The following is a 16750-nucleotide window of genomic DNA, read 5'->3' as shown; positions in this document are numbered from 1 at the left end:
AAACAACTGGCCAAATCAGACCTAACACACTATGAACAGGAACAGGGCAGTAATGTAACTAATTTGAGATTAAGACAAAATTAAAGAATATTGAAGACCTAAATGCTTTCAGACTTTCAGAGGAATTAGCAGCAAACAAATCATGCCCAAATGAAAAGGTTTCCTATTCTTTTGAGCTTTCCACTTACTAACACCGTGTACCCAGTAACAGGTTGGACAAGTCTTATCTGCACAGCAAGAACTTAGTAGGCATAGAGATTAGCAATGTTTGTAGGAAAAATCTGTTTATATGCTGAAAAGCCTACTTAAAAATCTTTCCTGCAGTCTCTGCCAGACTGTAATTATTCCAGAAGTATTTCCTAATTTTTCCATCTACACACACAAGCACTTCCTATTTTTCCTACAGTTTGTAATTGTTCTTCAATTTTATTAAGAGGCACACATGCTTCATATCTGAGCACCTCTCTATGCTGAAGATTCAAACTGCACTCGAATCATTAGCTTGATGTCTATATAACAAAGTATCTCATTGTCATTCAAAAAGACTTGGAAAGTGTTCAAACTATGCAAGAGCAATAATCCATGACAGGGTGCATTAGGCAGGTACCGATGCATGCCTAATGCACGTTGCAAAGCACATGCCGCTCCAAAATACACTCTGCAGTGTTTTATCTTTCCTTTTTCCTTGCTTTTGAAAAATACTTGCATGCAGTTCATTTTACATGAGCTATTACTTTTAGCAACTACAAAAAGCTACCCTTTTAAGAGAATAATAATAAAAAAGCTACAAATACTTTTCCCCTTCAATTCTGAACGCATTTGTGCAACATCTTTCTCATTTTCCAGTTCAAAAAAGATAATTTCCTCACATCATCTGAACCTCTATTTGAAAAGTTTCTATCTTTCCCTCGGTATCAGAAGCCGGATGAGAAACAGCAAACTGCTGGGCTTTACAACATTAGCAACACTTGCACAGGCACTGGGAACATCGCACACTGCCTCGGATCAAAAGCAACAGCTAACTCCCATTCCCACGGGACAGCAGCATGGGTCTGGCAGTGCTGAGGCCCACTGCAAACACTGGAAATCTCTCAGACTTGCTTGGCACGGGCACAGCGCTGTCTGCATCTGCGTGCACCAGAGACACTCCAACAGGCACACGGGATGGCCCAAACGTGCAAAGAAAGGCCTGAGTGACAAAAGGGCTGCTGCAAGCAGGTGAAGTCAGGTGTCTTGTTCTTGGGCAGCACGGGGAAACCATGCAGTAAACTGTGGGAAAGGAGAGCACTGAGGGGAACCAGCAAGGCCGCTTCCAAAACACTTACCTGGCCTCCTTGAGCAGCACGTGCTCTTGGAGCACATATTCCCTGATAATCGTGCTGTGTTCTGGAGAGCACACAGCTGTACACCAAACCAACTGCCAGCTCAATACCAAGCTAATCCTTTTTTACCTGCTGATGCCTACCCTAGGTGAGATATCCGAAAGACATGTACAGCTTCTGTAAGGACTAACGTGTCTTGAAAGGCAGTACCAAAAAATTATAAAGTCAATGTGCCTTTGAGCACATCTCCTTTGCTGCTTAAAAACAGGAGGTATTTTTTGTGAACCACATAACACAGCAAAAGCCATGATTTTTACAGGGAGGCAGAGGGACAATGCATTTTCTAGCTGAAATGGCAAACTACTACATACCAGGAGTTATCTGCCAATAATTGGGCAATGTGCTGATTAATACTTTTTCTGGGTTGCCTAAGGACAGTGCATGCATGAGTATCTTGCCACTATTAATTAATCGCTCTTTGTGCATTTATCCTGGTAGAATTTACATGTCCCACACAGTGAATACCCTGAATGAGGCAATTTCTACCTCCAAAAGCACTTACTATTGTCAGTTTATTTGCCCTGCTTAGCCTGATGCTCAGACCAGCAATAAATCATCGTTCTTAGCAGCCTAAGTGTTCAGAGTCTTTCATTCAATATTCTTTCCTCCCCACTGTCCCCCCTGCAAGTATAGTAATCATGTGCTGAATAGTCATTTACAGCACTGCAATTAAGAGATTATTCCATCAGGCTTTGTATTTCTATCCGGTTTTACGTTTCCATTAAAAGCACTTTGTTAAACAATTGAGCAACAAATGTAATGCAACCACGGGAGTCCTACCAGCAGATGCCTGTCAGGCAGAGCCCCTGTAAAGCAGCCCGGGAAGGGTAGGCAGCACGCATGGGTGGACAGAGTCAGCACCCTCTCGTGTGGGGTCCCAAAACCAGGGATAAGACAGGTAGCACGACCACAGATGGGTCAACGAAGAGTAAGCAACAGAGGAGTTGATGGCCTGCCAGGAGTTTGGGTGAAACTGGGAAGGGTCACTGGGTTGACATGTACGTGCAGGATGAGTTCCTCTGTAAACACAGCATCACTGCTCATGCCTCTCAGAGCAGAGTAAGAAACGTCAAGGCAGCAGAGTAAAAAACGTCAAGGCAGTTTTACTTCTGTAAAAAGTGACCACTCTGTCCCTTACATGTCAGTATGCATGTGGGGCTTAGGAATTCAAGGATTTTAGACATCTCCAGCGTTCATGCAGCCTCAGTCAATACATCTACAACCAAGAAAATTGGACAATGAAATCTGTTTGCCGTTTCTGTGGGTAGTTCCCCTCATCCCCCACCTTGAAGTCTGTTGTTCAGTTTTGGGTTCCCACCCCCCACTTCTTTTTCTGCAGCATAGCTCTGCTGCTCTTTCCCAAGTTCTTGCAATCTGCCTGATCCATTTTAAGCCCACGAGAAGTGGAGGTTACTGATGAAAGCCCCCTGCTTCATCAGGAGTGCAAAGTTGCAGCCCTCAAAAACAGTCAGTAGTACCAGTGAAGCCCTTGCAAAGTAAAAAGGCTGTGACAAATGAGGAAGATGATCCTCCTCAGACCTTGGCAGGAAGTACATGGAGTGAACAGACATTAGATGCAACTCGTGCAAATGGAAGTTAGAGAGGAAGCTCAACTTTAATCGTATTAAAAATATGCCTGTCTTGGCTATGAGAACATATAGACACATCATAACAACTTTTCTTTCCATCTTCAAGGAACAAAACCTGACAACCAACTGGTAAAAGGCATCTAGTCAAAGTACTTGTTAATTATATTATAGGTCTTCTACTTCTTTGGCCTCCAGACTCTGTATCATTTTGTTTCCAGTTTTAACCTTCTAAGGGATTGGTATTTTTCCAAGACTGTTTTCAACTGGCTGTCCTTTTATCTGGGGAAACTACCACTCTCAAAGGAAGCCATGTCTGCCCAGACAATAATGGTGGTGATTTCATGCCAAGCTTGTGACCAAGGCTGGAAAATTACCCCAAAGTGCTGCAGGAGTACACAGGAGAAGTTTTATCAGGCATATACAGCATTTTGTCCACTCAGCAGTGACCCATGACATCTTCCAGAGATATGTCACCTTCTCTGATAAAACCCGTCAGAGCCTCTGCCCTTATGAGTGTTTTCATGGTAACAACCAACAGTCTCTCAAGTCCCTGTCCTCAATGCCACAGTGGCAACAGAGAGTTTGGAGAGAGAATGAATCAGCACCACCTCTCCTTGGGGTTCTTCATACCCTGCTCTCCCACACGTGTTCCCAATGACACTTATTCATCACCCTGAGCACGAGGCAGGAGTTCTGCGCTTTGCTCTCCAAGGGACCAAGCAGATGTCCTACAGTAACCATAGCATCAAACTTCTGAAGATTTTAAATTCTCCCATGTCAGCTGCTGCATCTTCCCTCACCCCCGACTCAGTTGGTCTAGAGCTACATCCAGTGTCATGTGTCTGTCCAGAGCTACATCCAGCGCCAGGTGTGGTAAGACTCTTGAACAACCTGCTTCCTGTGTCACCACAGGGACACACTTGCTCTGGATTGCTTCATCTCTTTGTAGTTTCTCACTGTCCTACAGATTCATTAATGAAGCATCCATAAACATGATGAATAACAACTCCAACACCAGCTAACACCCCAAATAACCCAAGTAACATCCAGCCAAGTCATCTGTAGAAAGCTAGGTATTTTCAAGAAAATGCAAGCTGATCACAGGGCTTCAGAATAACTTTTGTTTTTTTAAAATCACAGGATAACTAAAAATCTCAGCACGTGCTTTCTAATACATTCTGTATCTTTTCCATCTTACTCAGTTGTTTAGTTGTCACAGTTACTAAAGAGGCAACCACAAAAGAGTAGATGTTCTGCACAACAATCTTGTTATGCGTATTTCTGAAAGCCACCTGAAAAATGGGAGGAAGAAGAGAACAGAGTCACTATTTCTGCGTTCTCCTATTCCACCTGAAACTTTCCTTTTATTTATCCTCAAGACAACTCTTAGAATCCTTCCTGGCCAGCATACTGTGCCTTAGCCCCACATGTTTTTTCTTAACAGAGCCATGCTTAGAAATATGATGCTTGTAGCAATACACACAACAGAAGGAAAAAAGAAAATTATAAGGTTAATATTCCTCCCCTCTCCCATATCTCTCTCTGTCATGCACACATATAGAAGTCATTCCTCAGTTTCAAGCTGTGAATCAGGAACCCATTTTCAGCACCTGCTTATAAACAAGCACATACAAAAACCATCCTCTGTGCAAAATCTTCAGGTCAAGAATTCATTTTGAGCACAAGCTTTAGCATGGCTCTAACAGGAAGGCTTTCTTAAATTGGACTTGAAAACTTAAAACCAAAGGAAACTAGGAAACCCGATACCAGTCTAAATTCCTCCTTTCACCAAAGTAGTTCATTGCCTTATAATACACAGTTTAAACCTCTCAAAAGATGTGGAGGGAATGGATCAGCTGGAACCAAGCATACATGTTGAAGGCTATGATTTAGCCCCAGATGAGACTGACGTCAAAAAACCCAGAGCAACCCATGAAATACAGAGCAACAGCTGTAACAACACCTTGCACGTACACCCTGCTGAGCCCTGGCACATCACCTCTCACTGCTACCTCAGCTTCCAGCACACCCTTGGCAGGCTGAACTCACACAAACCATTTCAACCCTCCTCTGGTTTCTTACTTTCCATCGAGACTCTGCTGCACATCAGCAGGATCCAAGATCTGTATCTAGTCACTGCCTGCACCAAACTTGTACTCCATCTTATTTGTAATTACTAAAGGGAAAGAGAAGAGGAAACGGTGAAAGAACAGTTCAAGGACTGTCTAAGAAAACTGCATGACTTAAAGACTTTTTAAACACATCATATTAACCCCAGTGACTGCTACTGGTTTTTCAGCCCTCACACTGATTCCTGTGTATTCAGGTACTTCTCTAGGGGAAAGAAATAAATACTGGACAAACAAAAACAAATCATTATTTGCTTGGCAGATTACTGTATATAAACAATCTTTAAAGTTGTTACACTCAAGTAAACATAGCTTATATCAATATCATCTGTACATTTCCGTCATTAGGCTGAGAGGGAGGAGGATGGCCCATTTTCAAGGAAGCAATTTTTAAAAAAGGAAACCATTAACTTGATATTTAATCAATGTACAAAGGAACAGGGAAGTAAATTAGTAATTTTCCCAGTATTTCCCCTGTTCATAAGTTGTATGCTTTTTCACCTGCCCCATGCATGACACCCCTCACCCACCAAATCAACAGCTAGAAAGCAATGGACTGTAGGAAAAAAATGAAAGGACAACTAACACAAATCCATCAAAAGAAAAACAAAGGGCAGGTTGGGACACAGAAAGAAACTAGTTTTCTTCACAATACCTCCTCCTACAGAGCGTTTCTATCAGACTTTGTCAATGGGTGGAATATTTTTAAACATTACTTTTGAGTTTTTGTTTTGCTGTAGCTGAAAAAAGGACTTTTCCTCCCCCTCTCCACTGTTTTGGCTAGTACAAATGACACAGGAGTAGATATAAAAGCTACAGAAATAAGCACACTTGAAGAAGCTGAGTGGAAACAGTACTGAATGGGAGACCCTTGACAGACACCACACACTCCATACATGCATCTCTGTAATTAAGTACAGCACAGATATCAAGTTGGTCCTTAAGGTAAGGACAAAAACAACACAAGGTTTAGCCCAAAGGACGAAATGTCAACTAAATGTTTGTTAGATTTAAAAATTAACCAAGATCACACCTGGCTTTATAAGCATTACAGGATACGAGGGATTTTTGTGAGTGTGGTCTTCCTTTGGTTTGAGGTGTTTTGCATTTAAATAACACAGTTCCTAAGTTTTCATGATAAATTCTCTCACAAGTTGTTCAAACAGTGAAACAACATCAACACACACCAATACAGTTGCCAAAACAGAGCCTGAGAAGCTTTTGGTTACAATTATCAGATTATAATTACAAACTGCTTTCATTTATTTAAGAATTACATAAGGAAGGTTCTGCCTGTGAAATCCAGTGCTAAACTACATCAGCTGTCCGCATTGTAAGAGAAAGGAACAGCAATAGGCTCCCTGCCCATAAATTCAGTCTGTCCATCCAAAGACGTATGAAAAAGGGATGGGTAACAAGAAAAACCTATCTACTGTAGGTCAGTTTGTTCAGTTTACTTAACTGACTTGCAAAGAAAACACGCTTTCCAAATCATTAGGAACCAGACTGATGCATGTATTTAAGTAATGGAAGAACTAGATTGGCTGGGAGCCAAGTTTTAATGTTATAATTTCTTCAGACTGACCATTTCATCTATCCACCACTGTGGTCCTACTTGAGCAGAGTTGCACCATCTGTGCACCACCACACAAAGCAACAGCACTACACTATGCCCAGCGACATGCTAAACTAGGTACAGAAATCCCAGTCTGGGCTTGTCTCATTTTGGCTCGCTCAGAACCAATGTTGTGGCAATCCCACTTACCCACCAAGAGGTTGAAGCTGGTCTGGAAGGAGGGGGGAACAACACCAACAAAAAGTTAAGGGCATCTACAGAGAAAGATCTAGGCTTTGCTGAAGAAAAGCTGTTAACATTTTGTCTTTTCCTTTCCCAATTTGAATTCTCGTCCCAAACTGGCTAGGCTGCCTTGTAGGCACAATTCCATGTATCTGCATAGAAAGTCTTTGATAAAAATGAGTTTCCAGCGTGGTTTATTCTTACACAAAAAGCTGCAGTCTGTAGATAAAATGTATAGTTATTCATAACCCAACCTTAAGCACACCTTTGTACCCAGAGATACTCATTTTTGCTAGTAAGCTACAAAACTGCTCAATACAAACATTGCTATCCTGCTACGAAAGTCTAGAAAGTAAAGCTTTTTTTCCCCCCAAATGAAACTCGCTGAATGATATGCTAAAAATAAGGGGGTTTTCCATAGGTAGCTTATGGAAAAAACACTCCAACATCTGTTAGAGCTACATGGCACATCCTCACAGCACTATTAGTGTCATCCGTGTTATCTTTCAGTTTTCTTGCTTGCTATTTCTTGATTACATTGTACCATCTAACTTAGAAACTCTGGGTTTTCCCAGCAGGAAAGAACTCCCAGCTCCTTCATCTATCACATAATTTTTATCCCAATAGCTTGAGGACATTAAAAATTCTCTATACCTAGAAGAACAAAAGCCATACAGGTATTCCTTTATCAGCATATGCTTTTAACAGAAAAGGCTGTGAATACATTTTTGTTATAAACACAGAGAGAACTGCAAGAGAAAGCTTTGTGGCACTTAATTCACTAAATGACTAAAAGTCTTTTTTCAAAGGTAAAACACTGAGTTATTGAATTTTTCCAAGTTACCCAATTTAGGAAATTTTTTTTTGTCTGTTATTTTTAATGCCTCAGCGCATGAGTCAACTGCTTTTCACACAGAATGCAATGGGGAAAATCCCCCATGTCTCCGAATATCACATTTCATTATTATGGTGTTTCTAAAAGCAAATTAGACTTTCTCAAAGAAGGGAACACAATTCTACTTATTTTTCTGTCTCTCCAATTTGAACGGTTACACAGAATTTTCTTAAGTTCTACTAGTAGTTTTTTTAACTCCTGTAGTCCACTACACAGAACCAGGCATTTCCTCTTAGGAGGGTCACAAACACTAGCTAAGCAAAGAAAGCCTATTATTAGTTTGCTGAAGTCAGAGCATGTAAAATGAAGAGGGGTTTGCAAACAGATAAAGATCATTAACAGTGTTCCAAAACCTTGGCAAAGTGATCACATTCCCTTTACATATTAAGAGACTCATTCCTCTTGTATCCAAAATGAAAGTTATAGAATACCATGTCTTAAATCAGAAACCCAAAATGAAACTCAAAACCTCATATATTTAAAAATTTGTTAGGCAAAGAGCATCTAAACAAGTTGAAAATCATCTTTCAAAAATGAATGTGCATAAAACATACAGACACAGGAAAAAGAAAAAACAACAAATAAACTCCACATGCTTCTGAACTGACATTCTTAAAGCTTTAATACTAGGTAACTACTTTTGAAGGGAGAAGCACTGCTTCGAGTATTGCCCTAAGCTTCCTATCAGCCTGCACAAGAGACAACCATGGGTGTTGGGGGATGGGGAAAGCATCCTATAGCAAAACTCCCTCTCCAGACTGGAATGTACCTCAAATCTGGATGTCCATCAGCCAAGATTGCCCAGCAGTACAGACTAAGAATTAATTGCAAGTCAGGAGAGTTTACAAGTGGGCTTGGCTTTCTGGTAGCAAATACAAAAGAGAGGCACAAGTGAGAACGACAGACAGACCAGGTATTGCGCTGGTGAAGGCAGGCCCCTAAACAGCCTTCTCTGAAAACAGCTATGAATTTTGTTTCTCATGTTCTAATTCAGGCAGTAGTCATAGTTTAGCACAAGAATCACAAGAAACAATGTGATACAAATCAAGTATCATGTTATTTCTAGTGACTGCTTTCCATTCTCCCTGTTTCCCCCCAAAACCAGAACCAAATGCAGATGCAACACAATGGTTGTAAAAAAAAAAAAAAAAATAAAAAAGGAAGAGTAGCTATACAAATTACTTTTGCCAAAGGACACCCAGCAGGAACAGAGAAGTAACTGCATTCCTCATGTCAGACTACGCTGCACTAGTAATGGAAAACACTAGTTTCTCCAAGATGCACACATACTATGTACCCAGTGATTTATGCATGAGGCATCTTCATTTTTCTACCTATATAAACCACAGGGGTTTTAGTGCTTTTTAAAAATCATATAGAAAGACAGTTCTAGAAGTAACTAAAAACAATATTAAAAGGCAGGTGTAACATTTCAGTAAAACTAAAGAGGACTTTCGCCAGGCTGGACTACAGGACATATCATGGTCCCACTGTACAGATGGGTGTTTTCTTTTAGCAATTAAGAGTTAACTGCTGGCCAAAGCAGACTATCCTGCTAGGAGGGGTCTGCAGGGTCTCAGCAAAGGGAGACATGGTGGTCCATAAGAGCTCTTTAGCCAGTACCATCCACCATGCCATACCCATCCTTGCAGACGCCGTATGCCAGAAACCGCAGCCTTATTCACCAGTATCATGGAGTTTACACTAAGGTTTGGCCAACATGCTTATCTCACCTCTGCAGTATAGTCGTTGCCTGGACTTTTAGCTATGCCAGCAAAACTTTCCACGGTAAACAAGACCTCAAAGCTGCAGTGACAGACAGGTGTGGTAGCTATCAGGGATGGGGACCTCTAGGTAATGGCAACACCGAGGGAGTCTTTAAAAAAAAAAACTACCATCCTGCTCCACAGCACAGCTAGACCGTCTTACGCATGTTATTTTAGCAAAAGGTATGAAGAAATAGGTCCCTAGACCGGCAGCCTGTTCTCAGTAAAGCCGCAGGCTTACTGGCATCAGGAAAACAACTTTTACTAGAACAGTTTGTTCTGCAGAGGGCCGTGGGGACAGGGAAAAGAGAGAAGCATTTCACCAAAGCACTTCCAAAGTGCCAACATATTCCCTGTCTTCAAATTAGGATGATTTTTCCAAAACAGTTTGCTGGGGGGACAGGATTCTTGAGAAATAGCTGCAGACCAGTTATGAGGGAGAGTTTCTTAAGCTGTGATTGCAAAGATGAATTATCTTGATAATACCTTTTATAAAACAAACAGAAGAAACAAAAGAATACCAAAAGCAATTTCTTACCATATGTCTACAACTCTCCAAAGATGTAAATATCCCTTTACTGCTCCACATTTTAATAATTCTTTTCAATTTCAGACACTAGCAGATGCCCATATTTCAAACTGTAAAGCCCATAAATCAGCTCAGGGAAGAAGTGTATGCGCTCACATATCTCACATACACACACCAGCTGTTAAACACCGCCGTGCCATGAAGGAGCTGTTCATACATCGATGAATACATCATTTGCTGCTTATAGACCACACAGTATATGGTATTCTAAGCAAAATAAATGTATAGAATATAAATACTACCACATGCTTGCGAGTCGGCTCTTTTGTTTCTTTTTAAAAAAAGGGCTTCTGCTCTACTCTTCTTGCTTAGGTTTTGGTGAATTGGGGGTAGGGGCATTTTTGTTGTTTGTTATTCTTTGTGGCTTTTTTGTTGTGGGTTTTTTTGTTGCTTTTGGGTTTTTTTACAAGTACAAAAATAAAACCCACTTTTTTTTACAGTTCTGAGAATAAGTTTTACTGTCATGTCTCAAGTTAAACATTAACAACTTGCTTGTTGAACTTTCTTTAAAAATTAAAGCGGGGACATTATTTTCTCTTAACCTGACAGACAGCACTGCTAAAACAACACTAAAGGAAAACTTTAGATCACCGGTAAAAAAACACTCGGTACAACTAAAAATGACAACTCTACACACTAAACAATATCTAAGCCTAAACTAATCCAGAAGACAAACACCTTCATGAAGCATATGGCACCTGTGATGAAGGTTGCCTATTCAAACCTGCCTATACACCTCAGCTTGACAATGCTGAAAACAGTATTAACATTAGTAGAGCACCTCCTCAAATTAATTTTGTGCCCACACACATGCTCTTTCTCCCTGCCTGCCACCTGTCCCTGCCCCGACAAGAATAAGGCAGCAAAAGAAATGTGCTTTTTAAAATCTGTGCAGTAAAATAAGGTGATCAACAATTTGCACCTCTGCAGTGCACAGGAGAGGCGGGAGCTAGCTCTGCACAAAGCAGCCATCACAGCCAAGAGGAACGATGGCCGGGAAGATTCTGCCTGCCACTGCTTTCCACAGCAGCTTGATTCTGTACAGATCTAGAATGCAACTTCTCTTCCCCCAGTTGCCTGTGAACATGCAACTGTGGGAAATCTGCTCATAGCACATGCAGTAGCTCTTGCCTGTCTCCCATAAAAGCATTCTGCTGGAGCAACGCAGCTCTCTTAATCCACCTACGATAACGCTGCATTTTGGAGCAGTATCTGCCCCAGCCAGTGCTACATGTGTCTTCTCATTTTTATCATGGACACAGATGAACTGCAGCAGCCAAAATTGCAAAACATAACACAGCCAGTACTTTTTTCACTATAACATACCACAGGGGAAAAAAAAAAATCTCCATGCTGTGTTCAAGCCTGAACAGGATGAGTACTTACCCATTTCTTTTTGAGGCTCAGGCATCTCTACATTAAAGTAACCCTTTCCTCATGCTGCTCACGAGCTAGACAGTAAACCAGACTCTGTGCTCCCGAGCACCCTGTGCCAGAGCCAGGCCCCAGGAAGACACACTGTGCACGGTGCAGAACTCTTCCACGCTTCACTGTAGTCCATCTCATGAAGAACGACGGCTCCGTAGCGTTCCTATGTACTTCACTGAGACAGCTTTTCTCTTATATTTTAAAGGCATTTAAAGCTTCATGCTGTCATTCACTATAACTACTCAGAAGGAAAGCGCTGAGAATTTATGCAGTTTCATTAAAAGCTTGTTTCCTGCTATTTGTGCTGCATTTTGCAGTTGAACTAGCAAATTATTTCCTCACAAAACGCAGGGAGAAGATGCCTCTTGCTACAATATAGATTCAGACCCAAGAAAAATTTGTGATCTCAGGAAACATTTCCTTCTTCATCAGCTCAGGTATACCATGGCAATCATACCTAAAAGTTTTCAAGGGCCTGTCACAACTCTGAACAGCCACTGGAAAAGAAAAAAAAAAAAAAACCAAAAAACAACACACCCACAAAACCAAACCCCAACAAAACTACTTGAAAAATCCACTGGCCTATGAGCATCTCTTCTCTGTGGGGGAGCTTCAGTTGCAGGCCTGCCACAAAGCAACAGCCACTAGGTTCAGAAAGTCCAGACAATAAGGAAATGTGAACTGAAAATCCCCAGCACCCTCCAAAAATGCTGTGGATCGGCTAGGCATTTTGTTCTGAAGAAAACAGGGTTGTATTTCTACAGACAGGGCTAGTACCAGTGTCTGAGCAAAACCAACAGGGGTTCACAGGATGTTTTGGCTTTCAGTAGACAGGAAAACTCCAGCAAGACATTGGTTCAGCCTTTCTTTACCTGCATCAGCTGATCGGAATGCAGCATCGCCAATACTGGCATTTGCCTGTATCAACAGGACCCACGAAACAAACAAGTTATGAAACACGTCTTTAGGTCTGGCCTGGAGACCTGTGAAACACCATGGAACTAAATCAAGCTGCATCATTCAACATCACTTCTCCTCAAGGAAAAGCCTCCAGGTTATTCCCTTTAGAAGAAACTGTTTTGCTGCATTTACCACGTTTTAAATGCAGATATGGCCACATTTTATTTCTGCACAGCATCACCTTCTATTTTCTACCAAAATGAGTGGTACAGACTCATTTCAAGATTCTTCTGGGTTTAGCTGGCAGGGCTTGGCAGACTGCTGTCTGTCATGACCCATCCTTGTAGGGCTGGCTCGGGAGAAGGAGCAACGTGAGCCCAGCAGGGATGACAACACACCACTCGCATTTCGTGTTGCTGACTATGCTACTCTATTTACCTACGTACAAAGATTAGGAAATTGCATACCTGCAATCATACTAATCATGACCACTTTGAAAGGCAAGTTGTATGACTATTGGAAATTCTTAGCATCCATAACAACAATGTATTTATTTATTCACCAATTTTAAAGTGTAACCGACCAGGTCTACAGATCATTTAAAATGATCCCAGCCAGCCTGAGAAAAGCAGCCTGCATCTTCAAAAAAGCAGCTATTCGTATAAAGATCCTCAGCTTGTGGCTGCTGCAGTAGAGTACACATTTCAATGAGAAAGAAGCAGGAGACCGGCTCCACCACTCAGTTAAGGAGCCATATCCTCATGTCTCACTGACCGCTGCTAGTGAGTGCAGGTACCAGTTTGTCCCACACACCTCTTAGGGGTCCTGCCATATCTCAGAGCAGCTGAACAGCACGTGATGAGTATCACACCACATTGAACAAGAAAGTAAACTTGTCCTCATTCACATCAATTCTGCTGCTCACACATTCCTGACTATACCATAAAAACCTGACACGAGCCCTGCTGCCCAGGGACATCACAGGCATCAGATCATCTGCGCGTTCCAGAAACGAGCACATAGAAAGCTACAGCTGCAAACCTACGGCTCAGCTAGCAACTTAAAAAAAAACCCCACAAACAGCATCATACACAACACTAACTGGAGGATTGTTTCTCCACCTAATGGCTCTAGATACAAGCTATTTAGAGCAGCTATTGGTGTAAACTGGTCATTCCCAAAGCAATGAAACCAAAACGTACCCAAATCACTGTAATAATTTCTTGAGACTTACTATGTTAAAAAAATATTACAGCATCCATTAGTACATCAGTTTCTTCAGCATCACTATCACTGTTTTTAAAATGCTGAAAAGCAGCAACAGGCCTGTTTTATCACCTTGTTTTCCTCACCCTTGCAACCCTTCAAAACAGTGAAACCCAAATGCTAGGTGAGCTGCTCAGGACCACAGCGCTGAAACTGAAGAAAGGATGAAAGATTTTCTTGTTTCTAAACAAGCGCCATTCCTAATGTCATATCCCTTTCACGAGCTGAAACATTCAGCATGTGAGAAACAGCAAACCCAAGCAGATGGAAGAGTGCCCGAAGGCCTCATACACAGTGATACCCAAAACGCTACAGTGCTCTGTATCATACCACCTCATCAGTAATTTACTGAGCTTGCAGAAATTGTATTTTTTCACAAAGGAGAAACGAACACACAAAGCTTACGCACATCTTTAGTCAGCTACCTAGCAGGGTATACCCTCTGACATGTTTTGGCAAGTGAATTCTGGAGACATGTGGCCTCTCAGTCCCACGCAGTATAATTCCAATTATTTATTTATTGTGAATATGAATTCATCCTTCACTGCTGAATAAAAGCTTCTATGCACCCACAAAGCACAAATCTCTCTGTCTGCGATGGATACCCCCACTAACCTGTGTCACCAAAACAGAAATACCAAAAGCACCAAGCTTTCTGGCAAATGTAATTTCTCTCCCGCAAGAGATTAATTTCTGCTGCTGGTATTCTCTCCTACTCTCTTTTAAATATCTTAGCATGAGCAATAATCAGAGACTAACACTGATGTTCACACAGAGGTTACCTTCTTACTAACTATGTTGAAATACTCTGATGCAGTTTTACAGCTTGGGTGCCTCACAGCATCCTGGACAAAAGCAAAAGCCAACACACATGATGGAGGAGAAGGGAGGGTGCAGAACAGCAGACGCCCATCTTGTCCCCATGTCCATCTCAAACAGTCCTTACACCTGCTTGGCAGCACTCAGTCCTATGGACCTAGCCCTGGGTCCATTTTTCTCACTTCCAGTTTGAACCACTCAATGTATAAAACTTTATTCTCTGTGCTGACCACTTTACAGATTAGGGATGTGGTTCACTGACCCCACTACCAGACTTGCCCTTTCTCAGCCCGCTTGCTGAGGTTGAGGGCTACCGCTGGGACTCAGCTCCCTGCCACCCAAGAAAATGGCTGTGTGACCTCTGAGGCATCAAGCACGTCCCTGGCTTTGGAGCCAAGCCAAGCTTCAGGGCCAGCCACAGGCACTCAGATTTATGCTGTACCCTCTCTTAGCATACAGGCCTATTAAAGCAACGCGCTGATAATGCAGGCCAGTAAATCATGCAAATAAGCGATCATACAAAGGAAAGAAAGATGCTGAAAAATTAAACCTTTGCCTCTTTGTTAAGTACTCCCAGTCTCCCCATAAGCAGAGCAGTCAGAGCTAGAGAGGAGTTCAGCTGTTACCGAGGCAATCAATCTTCCCGTCCTTCCTCCTCAAACCTCAGGGCTCTGTCATTTTGCAGTTTGTAATTTAAAGCCAGCTCTTGGCTTCAAACCTGTAGAAAAGCACGACTGTGAAAACAGACTGAGAGTGCCAAACTTCTGTGTAGGATATGCCACCATTTCTTTTTTTTTTTTCTCTCCTGTCTGGAGAGAAGGGGAACAGGGTGGCTCTTTGGTATGGGACTAAAGAGCAAAATTAGTTTCTTTCTTGGGCATTTTTGAAATGCCTATTAAAGCATAGTAAAAGCTAAAAGGTACCTTAAATAGCACGGCTTCATCAAGTACTATGACTTAAGAAAAGCTGCCTCCCCCATGCTGACTGTGAAATTTACTTTAGACAGGATGCCTCCCCCCCCGAGAGCAGGCAAGAAATTGTTTCTTTAAAAACACCATTAGTTGAAAAGTATTTAACCAAGATTGGTACAGTTGCTTGAATTTTGCTCCCTGACAGCAACCACAGTGGATCATCCCTTTTCATACTCTTCTCTACAACCATTTTCTACCCTCCACCTATCCAGCAGATTTGCACATAAGCAGACACAACCTGCTTCCATTTTATACAGCCAGCCCTCCAATTCAACCCAATATAAGCCAGTTACCTTCAAAAATATTGCTGTAAGCAACCACAGAAACCGGTTTGCACTAGGCTGGTTATAGAGGGGGAAAAACCAAGCAAATAGTAGACAAGTCCACAAGGGAGAAGAAAACCGGTTTCAGCGAGCTATTAACTTGTTGGGCTGGAAGAGATGTGACAGGGAGCAATTAAGACTTTGTTTTTCCCGTTAAAGAAAGTTTATGCTGAGAGGAGGCAGCGGACAAAATAAATTAACAAAATTATCCAGGACGCATCTCCACACACATTTCTGTGAAACTGTAGAAAACGGCAGCGAACTGCGCCTGAAAAGGAGCGAGGGCATCATTAGTCCCACCGGACTTGGCGAAGCCCTCAATGAAATCCCCCGACAGCTACAAAAGTTACTCCGTGCCGTACCTCGACTGGGCAGCCATCGCGAAGTTCACAGTGCCAAGCGCCCTCTGTCCATGAGCTCCTCTCCCGGCTGCCCAGGCTCTACCCCCCTGCCAAAATCTTCTCTTCCATTTGCCGGCTGCCCTCCTGCCGCTGCCCCTTCCCGGGCGGGTGCCGCTCTCCAATGTCAGCGAGCCCGCGGCTGCCCGAGCCCCGGCCGCCCGAGCCCGGGCTCCCCGCGCGGGGTTAGATCACGCTCATTTTGATCGACATCCGGGCACCGGGGCCCTCCCCCAGCTCGCGGCATGCCCGGCCCGCGGGGGGGGAACGCGGCCCTCGCACTTCCAGCCGGGCCGGGGAGGGGGAGAACACCCCACTCCTCCCCGCTGAAAAGCCAAGGGCCAGCTCGCCGCTTGCGATGGCCGCTCGTCTCTCCGCTTCCCCTTTGATCCCTCCGCTGCTTTTTGACGAGCGGAGCTTGCCGCGGCTCGCCCCGCACCGGGGGCGCCTCCCTCTCCCCCCCCCCCCCCCCCCCTTTTTCACCGAGTTCTCATGGT

At 42.8% G+C, this 16750-nt stretch overlaps 1 protein-coding gene across 9 annotated transcripts in view; it reads right to left on the bottom strand.

Annotated features, from left to right (window-relative positions):
* Positions 1 to 16510, bottom strand: part of AFF1 (ALF transcription elongation factor 1) — a 102349-nt gene extending 85839 nt beyond the window's left edge. For 8 of the 9 annotated variants that reach the window (XR_012633560.1, XM_074904950.1, XM_074904951.1 and 5 more), the window contains exon 1: positions 16218 to 16509. Coding sequence is in view for 8 of the 9 variants with exons in the window: in XM_074904950.1 (XP_074761051.1) it covers positions 16218 to 16234 (17 nt within the window). In the remaining variant the exon portion in view is untranslated. Of the gene's footprint in view, positions 1 to 16217 lie in introns of all 9 variants that reach the window. The other variant, XM_074904956.1, reaches the window with a different exon arrangement.
* Between the last annotated feature and the right edge of the window lie 240 nt (positions 16511 to 16750).

This window comes from Athene noctua, chromosome 4 (genome assembly GCF_965140245.1).
Source record: "Athene noctua chromosome 4, bAthNoc1.hap1.1, whole genome shotgun sequence".
In the NCBI taxonomy this organism is placed as follows: Eukaryota; Metazoa; Chordata; class Aves; order Strigiformes; family Strigidae; genus Athene; species Athene noctua.
Note: the sequence above shows the minus strand (reverse complement) of the source record. Positions and strands in the feature narration are given on the sequence as shown.